The following is a 12517-nucleotide window of genomic DNA, read 5'->3' as shown; positions in this document are numbered from 1 at the left end:
GAAGAGCGTGCAGAATTGCTGCTTAATAATGACTTTCAGAAAGGAGTGGGAAGCTAAGGATGTTTCATTTTTAGGGGAAAAAGGACTATTTTTACTCTACTTTTCTTTAGAAACATTCAATGAGAATGCAAGTAGGAAACTTCCATGCATCATTTTAGAAGTTTCCTTTTAAAAAAAAAAAAAAAAAAAAAAGTCAAGGATTTTTGCAACTTTCTTACAAAACATTGGAGAAATATTTGAGGTGGAATACTACCTGCCTTTGCAGCCTTCCAGTAATACTCATAGCTCTCCAGCAAACAGCATTGCCAAAGTGCTGCTTAAAAATCATAAATTAAAAACCAAAGGGAAAAAAATTGGCTAGATTTTTGTGAAGCTTGCTTGACTACAAAAGCAAGGAGTAAAAGTAGAGCAGTTAACAAGGACCAGCTAGATGGTTTCAAGTTGGCAGAGTCAAATGGGATGCACACCCAGGGGTTCTGAAAAAATTGGCTGAAGTAATTTCAGAGCCATTGGCTATCTTCTTCAAGAGCTCATGGAGGTCAGGTAAGGTCCCAGATGACTGGAAAAGGGCAAATATAGGGTGCTGATAGACATAGAAAAACACAAAAACAGTGCTTTACCAGAAAAGGAATCACGTCAGTTTGACCCAGCTCACCCAGCATCTGTGTAGCTCAGGCGCTTCAGCAGGGCTTTTGCGTGCTTTTATATAATAGCGGATTTAATCAGGTGATCAGGAACAAACAGCACGGATTCACCAAGAGCAAGTCAGATCTGACAAACATGATTTCCTTCTATAATAAGATGACAGGTTTGGAAGATGTGGGAAGAGCAGTGGAGGCTTCTGATACCACATCCTACAATATTTTCATTTAAAATCTAAGGAAACACAGACTAGACAAAAGAATTGTATGATGGATATGAAACTGCTTGGAACAGTGTGCTCAAAAACTAGTCCTCAATGGCTTAATGTCTAGTTGGGATGAGATATAAAGTGGGGTCCTCCAAGGATATGTCCTAGGTCCAGTATTCATGTCTTCATCAACGATTTGGACAATGGAATTGAGTGCACACTTAGCAAATTTGTGAACAGCACTGAGTTAACGGAGTTGCAGATAGTGTGGAGGGCAAGGCTAGAATCCAGAATGACCAGGATAGACTGGAAAAAGTCTGCAATAAGCCAGATGAAATTCAGTAAGAACAAGTGCAAAGTCCTGAGCTTGGGAGAGAATAATTGCATAGATAAATACAGACTGGGGAATGACTGTCTAGGCTGCAGTACTGCAGTGAAGGACCTGGGACATACAGTAGAGAATAACCTGAATATGAGCCAACAACGTGCTCCAGTTGCAAAAAAGGCAAAAAGCATTCTGGACTGTATCAACAGGAATGTCACTTGCAAATCAATCCTCTCTATTCAGCACTGGTGAAGCCTCACCTTGGAGTACTGTGTATCCATCCAAGGATGTGGACAGAACGGAAAAAGTCCAACATAGAGCAGAGATTACAAGCCTGGGAAGCAAGACTTATGAGGAAAGGCTGAAAGAACTAAGTCACTTGTTACTTTGGAGAAAAGACTGAAGGCATGCAATAACAGTCTTTAAATACCCGAAGGGCAATAACAGAGGACAAAGATAGGCTTTCCCTGTGGCTATAAGGGACATGATTAGAAGCAATGGCCTCAAACTGCAGCAGAGGAAATTTAGGTTGTCGATTAGAAGGAACTTTCTGACTATGGGCATTGTCAAGCCTTGGAACAGGCTACCTAGTGAAGTTACGCAATCTCCATCCTTGGAAATTTTTATAAGCAGGTTAGATGCACTTGGCTGGGATGATTTAGTCAGGGATGATTCTGCCTTGAGCAAGGGGCTGGACTAGTTGACCTTGCAAGGTCCCTTCCAGCCCCACTTCCCTATGTTCCTATAAGTACAGAAACATAAGAATAGTATTCTTCTCCCAAGGGCAGGAGGTAAAGGACCAAAATTATGAAGCCAGGCCTTCATGAAATGAGTCCAGGGACAATTTTTTTCCCAGCATCCAAGAAAGAAAAAATGCAACTGGATCTCTAAAAAGTCCTGGAACCCGCTGACAATTGCCCTCCCTCTTGCTAGTCATTTTAATCCTTTGGTAAGATAAGTATGATGACTTCTTGGAAGAATCTTGAAAAAAATTATTTTCCATAGGGAGGCTGAGATTAAGCTTCAGTTTATCTAGAATTTTGGGGCATATTAAACTATCAGGTAAAAAAAAAAAAAAAAAAAAGTGAGACTGAAACACAAACATACATGATGGAGATTCTTCAAATCGAGTGCATACATTAGTTGCCTTGGAACTTTCTGTCAATAGCTCCTCATCTTCTTCCTGCTCTGTTCTACGATGGCGATAACTGAAAGATAAAAAGTACAAGATTAGAAATGGATTTAGAAGTCACTAGATTTCCGAAATAAAATCTAGATATCATTTCAGTATGAATGACAAACATTTATAAGAAACCCACAGACCAACATACATATCTGCACAGAACCAGCAATCACCCTAGACACACCAAAAAAGCTGTGATATACAGCCAAGCCCTCAGATACCACCGCATTTGTACTGAAGAGAACACCCGGGATTGCCACCTCACCAATCTTAAAAAGGCTTTCACCCAGCAAGGACACTCGTCCAGAGAGGTAGATCACAGGTTTGAAAGAGCCACCCGAATACCACGTGAAGAACTGCTGCAGTACAGAAGAACACCCCCCCCCCCCCCCCCCCCCCCCCCCCGGGGGGGGGCGAGTTCTTCGATTTCTCACAAGAAAACCACTCTCTCTCCAATCTCTCAGTCCTGATCCTCAAGGGAAACTTACACAACACTTCCCAGAGACAAGCCTATGAGCTCCATTTCATCAACCTCCTAGATACTAGAGATCATGGACTAAACAAAGACACTGGATTTTTGATACATTATAATCTGCCTGGCAACTAACTCCCCAGCCCAGCCCAGCCCCTGGCTTCTTTACTTGTCATTCCATCCAGGAAGAGCACACACCAACTGCTGAAACTTCCTTAGCCTGACGAAGGGTTTTTGAACCCGAAAGCTTGCTTAATAACTATTCTCCAACTATTTGGGTTGGTCTAACAAAAGATATCAAATTCACCCAAGGAACCTTGTCTGCCTATGTCCTTAGACCAACACAGCTACAACCTAAACCCCTGAAACATTTATAAGTAACTGTCCTGGATAAACTTGTAGACTTGTGTCCTGGATAAAACTGTCCTGGGTAAACTGTTATGCTGAACACAGCCACACTTCCTATTTCAAGCACATCTACTATTCAGTGTCCACATTTGTTGCTTTACAGCTTTTAAATATTTTAACAATAAGCTGACAACTAAACTTTAAGTTGAATTTACCAGCTCTAAAGGCAAAGCCTTCTCTTTCTTGTTACTCCCACGGATCCACTATGAGGTTAGGAAATGTTTGGAAAAAGGTCATATACGAAGTCTACAAGTGGTAAGGATACCCATACGAACCTTCAAAAGAGTGGGAGATTCTATTTTGAAAAGTTAATTCATGCCTAGTAACACTTCAGCACTTCCACCAGGTTCGTTTAAGATCAACAAAAACATCCAACTTTATAGATCATCACTTCCAAAGGCAAAATTAAATCCGTTTACTTTGTGGTTCACCTACAAAAACTCAGCACACCTAATTCCCATAAACCAGGGGTTGACAACTTACAGTCAGCAGGCCAGATCTGACCCACGGAAACTTTGGATCCAGCCCATGGACACAGGGCTTTGGCAGCATTCAAAGAAAGGGGGTGCCAGTCACAGGTGCTCTCCCCATGCCACCACAGAGACAAGCAACACTGGCTGGGTCCAGTGCCTGCCCATCTCTGAGGTAAGGTACCTGCCCATCCTGCAGCCAGAAAAAGTTGCCTACCTCTGCTGTAAACTCTCTCACACCACTAGCCATTATTTTATTTCCCCCGCACACACGCCAATTCTTGCTTCATTCTCTAATTTTATGTCATAATAGTATTTTGGAATTACTCAATTCATAGGACTACGAATAAACTTTAATTTATAAACAATGTATAATAAAAAATACACACTCCATTTTAAAGTCATAAGCACACACAAAACAGGGCTAGCTTCCAGAAAACAAAGAAAGTATTGATCTTCATCATTTAGCTTTTAAGGGAAGTTCCCAAACTTCAACAGAATACATAATCACATTGCAAATAAAACGAGTGTGTGAGCTATTACTCACTCGCCAACTGACAGTAGATTCTGTTTCTCATCCTTCTTTATTCGTGGACGGCCTGGTTTCATTTTCAAAGGTGAAGTTGGAGTTTTTTGAGCAGCAGGCTGAATGAAATGAGCAAATAACTCAGTCTGCTTCAGAAGATACTCAAATCTGTTTGCTCTGTCTGTTTGCTGTTGATAAGGAGGAAAAAATAAGTCACTTGAGGAACAAGTGCACAATATTACAATATATTCATATTTTTAAAAACTGCAACCTATAGTACAGATAGCTTAAAACAGGGGGTACTTAAAGAGGTGCCAAGGGGTACATGCAGGCGGGTGGGGACAAAGCATTGCCACCCACCACCCCCCAGGAGCAGGGCCGGGGGGTCGGGGCTGCAAGGGCATCGACTCCCCTCTGTGGGCCACATGGGCACTGGCCAGAAGGCCACGGGGGACAAAGCTTGTGACAGCTATGGGCACCAACCACCACCCCGTGCCACTGCCACGCATCGCTTTCCCACGGCCAGTCACACATGCGGCTCCGCAGACTGCCAACAGGTGGCGCGTGATTGGCCAGGTGTGAGGCCTGTTGTCAGCAGCCCACAGAGCCGCATGTGTGACCGCCACCCACCGCCCCCACCCATGCCCAGCCGCTGCCACGCCCCCTATTTTGCATCCAGCTGCTACCACCAGGAGTACACTCCTTAAAGGGTTGAAAACCCCTAAACAATCCAGATTCAAATCCATATTCTTTCAAGCACATGAAAATATCAAGCATGTAGTCACATGACTGGCTGAATGTATTAAATATCACTGGACATGTCTACACATGCATTTGCTGCAGCACCAGTTTACTCACAAGTAAATAACTTGTGAGTAAATGGTACCAGGCAGGCATCTACACATGCAGGGAAGTGGGCACAGATTTACTGCTAATCTCTTCCTGCTTCCCAGGGCCCTACAATGGCCCCTGCCACCACCGGGAGGAGCTCCAGGCTCTGGCTGCAGCTGCCAGCAGTCCTCTTGAAAAGGCAGCCCTGAAAGCTGCTCTCTGGCCAGCCACTTCACTGGCCAGGAGCAGCATGCGCAGCACAGGGACAGCACGAGGCCCTGTTCTCCTCACTGCCTCCATCTTCTCGCACCATGGCTGCTCCTGCCCCTACCAGCGACAACCAGCAAACTGGCCTCCTGCTGGCTGCCACGCTGGTCCTGCAGACCCACTGCGCTGACTGCCACCTGGTCCATGGCTGTCTCACCCCTCTCAGCTCCCTGCAATACAGCAACCACCTGCCAGGCCACTGCATGTCGTCCCAGGGCCGCTGCCATGCATGTGCTGCCTCGCACGACTGGCTCTGCAGTGTGCTGACAGGCCTTGCACTCAGGGGCAACAGTGGCCGGTGCTCCACCAGCGCAGGTGGCTCCCCCTCTGGCAGGCAGTATCCAAGGCCAGCAGGGCCAGTGTGTGGTCTTGACCCTGCTGCAGGTAGCTCTGGCTCCGCGCCCAGGCAGGGGCCTGCTGCTGGATGGGGGGTGGCTGCCAGGTCGGGGGGGCGAGGCATCAGGCAGCAAGAAGGCAACTGCCAGTGCCAGAACGGTGTCCAGCACCCTACGGTCGTCATCTGTGGCCTGCACTGCCTAGGCCAGGATGGCATTCTGTTCCTGCAGGGCCTCCACCCACTTGTGCTCCAGGGCCAGGAGCTGTGCCCAGAACTCGCTGTCTGCCCAGTCCCACGCCGCCTCACACCAGTCTAGCGCCTCCTCGCAGGACACATCCTTCGCCCACCAGGCCCAAGGGTCTGCCAGCTGGTCCTCCAATGCCGTGACCAGGAGGTCCAGGAAAAGGGTCCTGTGCAGGGTCCTCCTCTGGCAGAGCCGGTGCATCTGCAGGGCCTTGACTGTGGCTATCCTAAGGCTGCATTCCAGCTGCCAGGTGCAGCCTCCCCTGCATGCAGCTGCAAGCCTGGTAAAGCCATGAAAAATAAGCTGTTTGTGTGAGTTTACAACAGTTCAGAGATAAGATGCTCTGTACCAGAGGCCCTGCACTGCTCAGGTGCCCAGGGACCATGTTAAGTTGGGCAGGCAGGTCCGGGCCCACATGGTCGCCGGTCAAGCCACCCATCCCCACTCACTCCCCTAGGGCTGGTGGGCCACTGGATGCTGGCTGCAGACAGCCTGCCTTCCCAGCCTCCTTCCCAGGATAGGGCAGGCCAAGCTGCTGGCAGCACCTGATGCCGCATCTCCAGACCCCACTGCCCCATCCCATCTCCTCCTGCACGCCAACCACTCTGTTGCGCTGCCGCCTAACCCACAGCACCCAAGCTCGAGGGGGCACAGGGCTCCTGAATGACTGGGACAAGGAGCTGCCTGTGCCCCAGCCTTCCCTGCAGGGGTCTTCTCCAGATGTCCCGGGGCCAGCACCCCCACCCAAGAGTGCCCCAGCTGCACAACCCAAGTGGCATGCAAGCAGCTGTCTGCGCAGACCAAAGGGTGCCAGACTCACTACGCCTTCCTGATGCTGATGGCCATGGTGCCCTGGCCGCATTGGGCACAGGGTCCTGAGCTACGACGGCACAGGAGGGCAAATCTGGGCTGCCCTGCAACCTCTGTGGCTGCCTGTATCTGTGCTACATGTCACTGCCCCCAACTGCCGAGGAGGATATCACCGCTGGCATCAATGCAATCCTGGGCGTGCAAGGCCCACGCCCACATACTTGCAGGGACATTGGCTGCTCAATAAAGTCTTGCAGTCTCCCACTTCCCTGCATGCTGTGGGGAGAAACCCAGGGCTAGGGGAGTGCAGGCAGGCCAGGAGCCGGGGAGTACCCTCCCCACAATGCGGGCCTTACCACATGGCCAGGGCTGGCACGAATGGTGACTCTGCATGGTCCTGGCTGTCAGCGACGGCGTGCGACTCCGGGCAGTGTCCTCGGATGGCAAGGCATGGCACGACAGGTGGGTGCCCAGGTGGGGCCTCCCCCCGAGGGGAGAAGCTGACACTGCTGGCAACCGGTGGCTGGCCGCACCTCATGGCAGGGGCTGCAGATCTGGCTCAGCTGGCACTGGCCTGCGCTCCCCAAGCTGCTGGTAGAGCATGCATTTGGGGAACTTGGCAGGACGGACTGCTGGATGCTCAAGGGGCCTTCTCCTGGTGATGTATCACCATGGTGCCAGCCTGGGGAGGGGACTCAGGCAGGCTGCCCATGCTGCTGTAGGCAACACAAATGCAGCCCAGGTCCCAGAGCACAAGAATGTCCATCAGTTGTCATACAAACAACATGGACTTACAGGCACTCCCCAACCGACACTTGCAGTCAGTGATGGCCACCCACTGTGCCCGCAAGGCCTTCACCTTTATTCAACACTGTCATACCAACTGGCTGTGTCCACACTCCCACATCCAGGCTGACAGCCCCTCATAGACATGGGCATTGGAGTGCCTGCCCCACTGGAACTGGCAATACACCTCTGCCTCACCCCACAGTACCACAAGGTCACCAGTCTCCTTCTGCAACCAGCTGGGGCCCCAGGTGGCTGGCACAGGTGTGGACATGGACCTCAGAAAGCACATCATCGTCATGGATCCCACAACAGCTCTCTGAGCCGTTGCACAGCTGTCCCTGTGCTGCCAAACCTAAGCAGGCGCCTGCAGCACCCAGCACAGGGGCCTGGCATGGGACTAGCAGCTGCACAGCAGAGGCAATGCCCCACAGCACCTGCAAGCTCAGAGCCAGCTGCTTGGAGTGGGCTGCAGGCAGGTGGATCGTGCCCCAGAAGCTGCCTGTGGCTGGGCCTGGGGGTTGGCAGGCCTGGCTGGAACTTGCAGCAGCCTGCAGCCTTGTTAGCCACACAGCACTACAGTGCCAGGCAGAGATGCCAGGGTGCAGGCAGGCTGGGACACCTGGCCTGCCGCCTGCCCAGTAGGACGCAGGGGCCTAGAGTGGCCTCAGGCTCCTTGCTGGTATGCCCCATAGCTCAAAATGCCTGCATGCTTTTAAAGGCCTGAGACAGAGGCTGCTATAGAGGCAGACCAGCCTTGGGGCAGGAGATGCTCCCAGCCCAGAGCCCTGGGGCTAGCCTGAGGCCAGCCTCCTAGTGACAGGGCTGACCTAGGAGCAAATTTGCTCCCAGGTTGCATCTACATGTGCATTACTGCTCATTAACTAATCATGTGTAAATTTCATATCTGCATTTGCAGGTATCAAATTTACTTGTGATAAGGGGTTTTTACTACACAGTAAACTACACTATTGTGCAGTTAAGTGTCTCATGCAGACATGCCCACTGTGTCCCAACAAGGCTAACTTATGTAAGTTTAGACCACAGCCAGTCACCCATCTAACTGAAACCTAACTTTGAGTCGGGGATCCTTAGATAAGTAGTTGTGTCTACTATACAGAGTGTATGGGAGGAAATATTACAGACTGTTGCACCCAATGTGTCTAAAGGTTTGTATTTCCTTTAAAACAGTCTCCATGTGGAGCCGCACATCTGTCTTCCAAAATCTGAACAAAGTGAGGACTAAGTCTGCAGGGCCGACAGGTTAAAAGCAATGCTACCTTTTCTTTAAGTAACAACTACAATAATAAGGCATCTGACATCTTAGCAGCTGCCACATCACAGCAGTTAGCAATTTACACAGCAACAGGAAATCAGCTCACTTACTAAAAAGGAACGAAGTCCAGCCTATTAAAATAGCCACATTATCTCAATATGGCTCAAACTGCTCCAGTGAACCAGTTCTATCATATTATATATTAAGAGGAGGTCAGTATGGAAAGGTGCTTTATGCATGCAAAATGGACAAATAGTTAATCCTATCCACACTGCTGCCTGAAACATTCTAGCTACACTGTTCACAAGAGTCAAATTTAATTGTGCCCCAACTGACTGACAACAGATGTGCTACAAACCCTATAATAAATCTTCCTGCCTAGACAACATGGGCATTTTTTTAAAGTTATTTAGAAGGGCAACCATGATAACCGAAAGTCACAGATTATGCCTTTCCAAAGCTGACAGTACAGTTGCTGAAGAACAGTTTGGGACCTTAATCTATTCAGCTATTCAAATAAGAATACCTACCTCTTTGGCTTTAACTGATTGTTTAACTAGTTGAATGAAAACTCAAAGACATGAGAGAACCAGCTGCATTGCATTAATTCTGCGATTATAAAATTTTAAAGTTAATTAGAATTTTTTGTGACTTTGAATGCTGAAAGCATAAATTGTAGTCAACATTTTCTGTGCACGACAAAAATATTAACTGCCTAACTATTCCTCAGATTAGCAAGTATTACCTCTTTATATAGATGGGGACAAGGACTAGTTATATATAAATATAACTCACTGCTTGAACATTGTCAACAAACCTAAGCCTCTTGTGTAGGTAACTAATCATAATGGTGTTTGTTTCAGACTTGTGAAGACAACTAGAGTACCACTGAAGCCCATTGCTTTACCAGGAAGCAGCAGAACATAAAGATCAGTTAACTTTTAAGGCTGGTGATTCAAACTCATAGACACCAGTGAATTGACAAGATTCACATCAGGTTCACTCTTCCCCAAATGTAAAGCTAGCATATAGTCACTTTCAAAATTAGTAGGAACAATAAATAGGAAAGAAAACACGGTGGGTAGAAAGGTGGACCCCATCCCTTATCCACAATACCCAGTAGAAGATAAGTTGCTTTTCCTGTCCAGCCACTAGGACCAGTGTTTCTCAACCCAGGAGTTGCAAAAGTATATGAAAGGGTCATGAACAAATTTAAAAAAAATGGATCAACAAATCTTAAAAATGGATTCTCCTTTAAAGGAAAAAAATGTGGCAAATCATGAAGGGGCTACTTGGGGCAGGGAGGAGCAGGAGGACAGTGATCAGCAGGGATCACACATGCAAGCACAAACACTGTCATCCACCCCAGCAGGTAAGCGGGGGGGGCCGCTGTGCCTTGCACTGCCTTCCCGTGGCTGGCTATATGGCTTTGTGGGCAAAGCAATGTGGCCACTGAGGCAGCCACCGCGTGCAAGCTGCACATGTGCTGCCTGGCCAGCAGGGGAGGGAGCAGGAGGCTCAAGTGCACTGCCACTTGTGCCCCACAACCAGCTGCATGGCTCCGTGGGCACAGCTCCATGGCAGTGCAGGGTGGTGGCTGTGGCAGCTGCATGCCAGCTGGGGCTTGGGAGCAGGGGGAGCTCACATATGGCAGCCACCTTCAAGGCTGCTTGCCTGTGGAGCCGTGCCCACAGAGCTGTGCGGCCGGCCGTGGGACAAAAGTGGCAGTGTAGTGGCAGCCATGGCTGCTACACGCTAGCCCCCCCATCCATGGGCACGGCTCCTTAGATGAGCGGTAGCAGCAGCGCGGGATGGTGGTGGCGGCGGCTGCATACTGCCCAACTGGTTGACAGGGGCAGGGAGGTTTCACACACAGTAGCCACCACCACGTCGCACCACCACTGCCGCTTGTCTTCAGAGCCATGCCCATGGACGGTGGGGCTCGCACACGGCAGCTGCCACCACACCACTGCTTGTGCCCCATGGCCAGCTGCACAGCTCCACAGGCAAATAACAGCAGTGGCAACCACGGTGTATGAGCCCTCCCCCACCCAGCAGATAGCCACCACAGCCATCATCTCACACCGCCGCAGAGCCATGCCCACGAAGCCGTGCAGATGGCTGTGGCGCACAAATGGCGGTGCAGTGGCAGCCACCACTGGTGAGCCTCCCCGCCAACCAGGCAGTACACATGTGGCCCATAGGCGGCGGCTGCCACCACACCCCGCTTACCCGCAAAGCCGTGCGGCCAGCTGCAGGAAGGCACTGTCGGGTACAGTGGAGGCTGCCATGCGCAAACCCCCAGGTAGGACTGCACGTGTGCGGTCCACAGAGGGGCACCCCTGCTCTCACACCTCGGCCCTGCTTCTGGGAGCATGCTGAGGTGAGGGGCACCCCAGCCACCCCGCCCTACGGGCTAAAGGGGAGCCTGAGTCTGAGCCCGAGCCCAGCCTTGCATGACTCAGAGGCTGAAGCCCCGCCCTTCCCCCTCAGGGCAATGCTGGGGGTTTCCCACCCTTTCTGCAATCAGCTCTTGCAGGCTGGAACTGTGCCAGCCTGCAAGAGCTCTTTGCAAAAGTGGAGAATCCATGGATTTCTCTGCTAAAAAGGGAAATCTGTTTTCTCCAATAAACCAGGGAATCTGTGTTTTTCTGTGGGAAACGGAAAACCCAGATCACTGGTGATCTGGGGGGGGGGGGGGGGGGGGGGGCCATGTGCACTGTGCATGCACATGGCAACTGAGCAGCATGGAGAGTAGCTCCCACAGCTAAGTCTAGGAGAGGCATAGAAGAAATGTCAGGGAGGTGGGGGAGAGGGGCACAGGCAACACTTTCTGCCACTCTACCTCCTCTCTGGGGTAGAGCCATGGCCTGAGGGGAACAGTGGGAACAGCTGGGCCATGGTGGCAGGGTAGAACCACAGCCTGGAGCATGAGCAGCTAGCAGCAAGAGAAAGTGAGGGCAGCGCAGGCCCCACCCCTGTCCGTTACTTCACATGCTAATGGCAACATGGCTAGTGTGGGGATTCTGGTGGCAGTGGCAGCAACAAGTCTCACCACCCTGTTCTGCCTTCCCACGCCCAGTCCCGCCCGCTGGGCCACAGGAGGTGGCTCCTGCCTGTGCCAGTCCAGCCAGGCTGCAGCCATGTGTCTGCTGTGGGTGCACACACTACAGGCTGGAAGTGAGGGGCACCAGCAGGGCCAGGGAGCTATTTTCTACTTAAACTATTTACTGACGATCCCATCTAGGTCAGGACTGGCTATCAATGTTTACAAATGGGTCCTGGTACAAAAAGACTGAGAACCACTGCACTAGGCCACCTTAAAATTGCTGATACCAGGTTATGACCAGGTTACAAAACACCTGGACACAGGAGTAGGGGTTGACATTGTTTACTTAGACTTCAGGAAGGCCTTCGATACAGTATCCCACACCATACTGGTGAACAAGTTAAGAGGCTGTGACTTGGATGACTACACGGTCCGGTGGTGGCGAATTGGCTAGAGGGTCGTACCCAGAGAGTCATAGTGGATGGGTCGGTATCGACCTGGAAGGGTGTGGCCAGTGGGGTCCCGCAGGGCTCGGTCCTTGGACCGATACTCTTCAATGTCTTCATCAGCGACTTGGACGAGGGAGTGAAGTGTACTCTGTCCAAGTTTGCGGATGATACAAAACTGTGGGGAGAAGTGGACACACCGGAGGGCAGGGAACAACTACAAGCAGACCTGGACAG

The 12517-nt window shown here is 50.4% G+C and overlaps 1 protein-coding gene across 1 annotated transcript in view; it reads right to left on the bottom strand.

The window, feature by feature from the left end:
- The window catches only part of LOC102379885 (SWI/SNF-related matrix-associated actin-dependent regulator of chromatin subfamily A member 5), a gene marked incomplete at its 5' end in the record, with an annotated part of 35988 nt that overhangs the window by 19804 nt on the left and 3667 nt on the right, over positions 1-12517 (bottom strand). Inside the window, 2 exon segments of the mRNA XM_025194003.1 lie at positions 2283-2383; positions 4256-4422. Coding sequence (XP_025049788.1) covers positions 2283-2383; positions 4256-4422 — 268 coding nt within the window.

This window comes from Alligator sinensis, unplaced genomic scaffold (genome assembly GCF_000455745.1).
Source record: "Alligator sinensis unplaced genomic scaffold, ASM45574v1 scaffold1600_1, whole genome shotgun sequence".
NCBI lineage: Eukaryota > Metazoa > Chordata > Crocodylia > Alligatoridae > Alligator > Alligator sinensis.
This window is presented reverse-complemented; position numbering and strand designations above follow the sequence as displayed.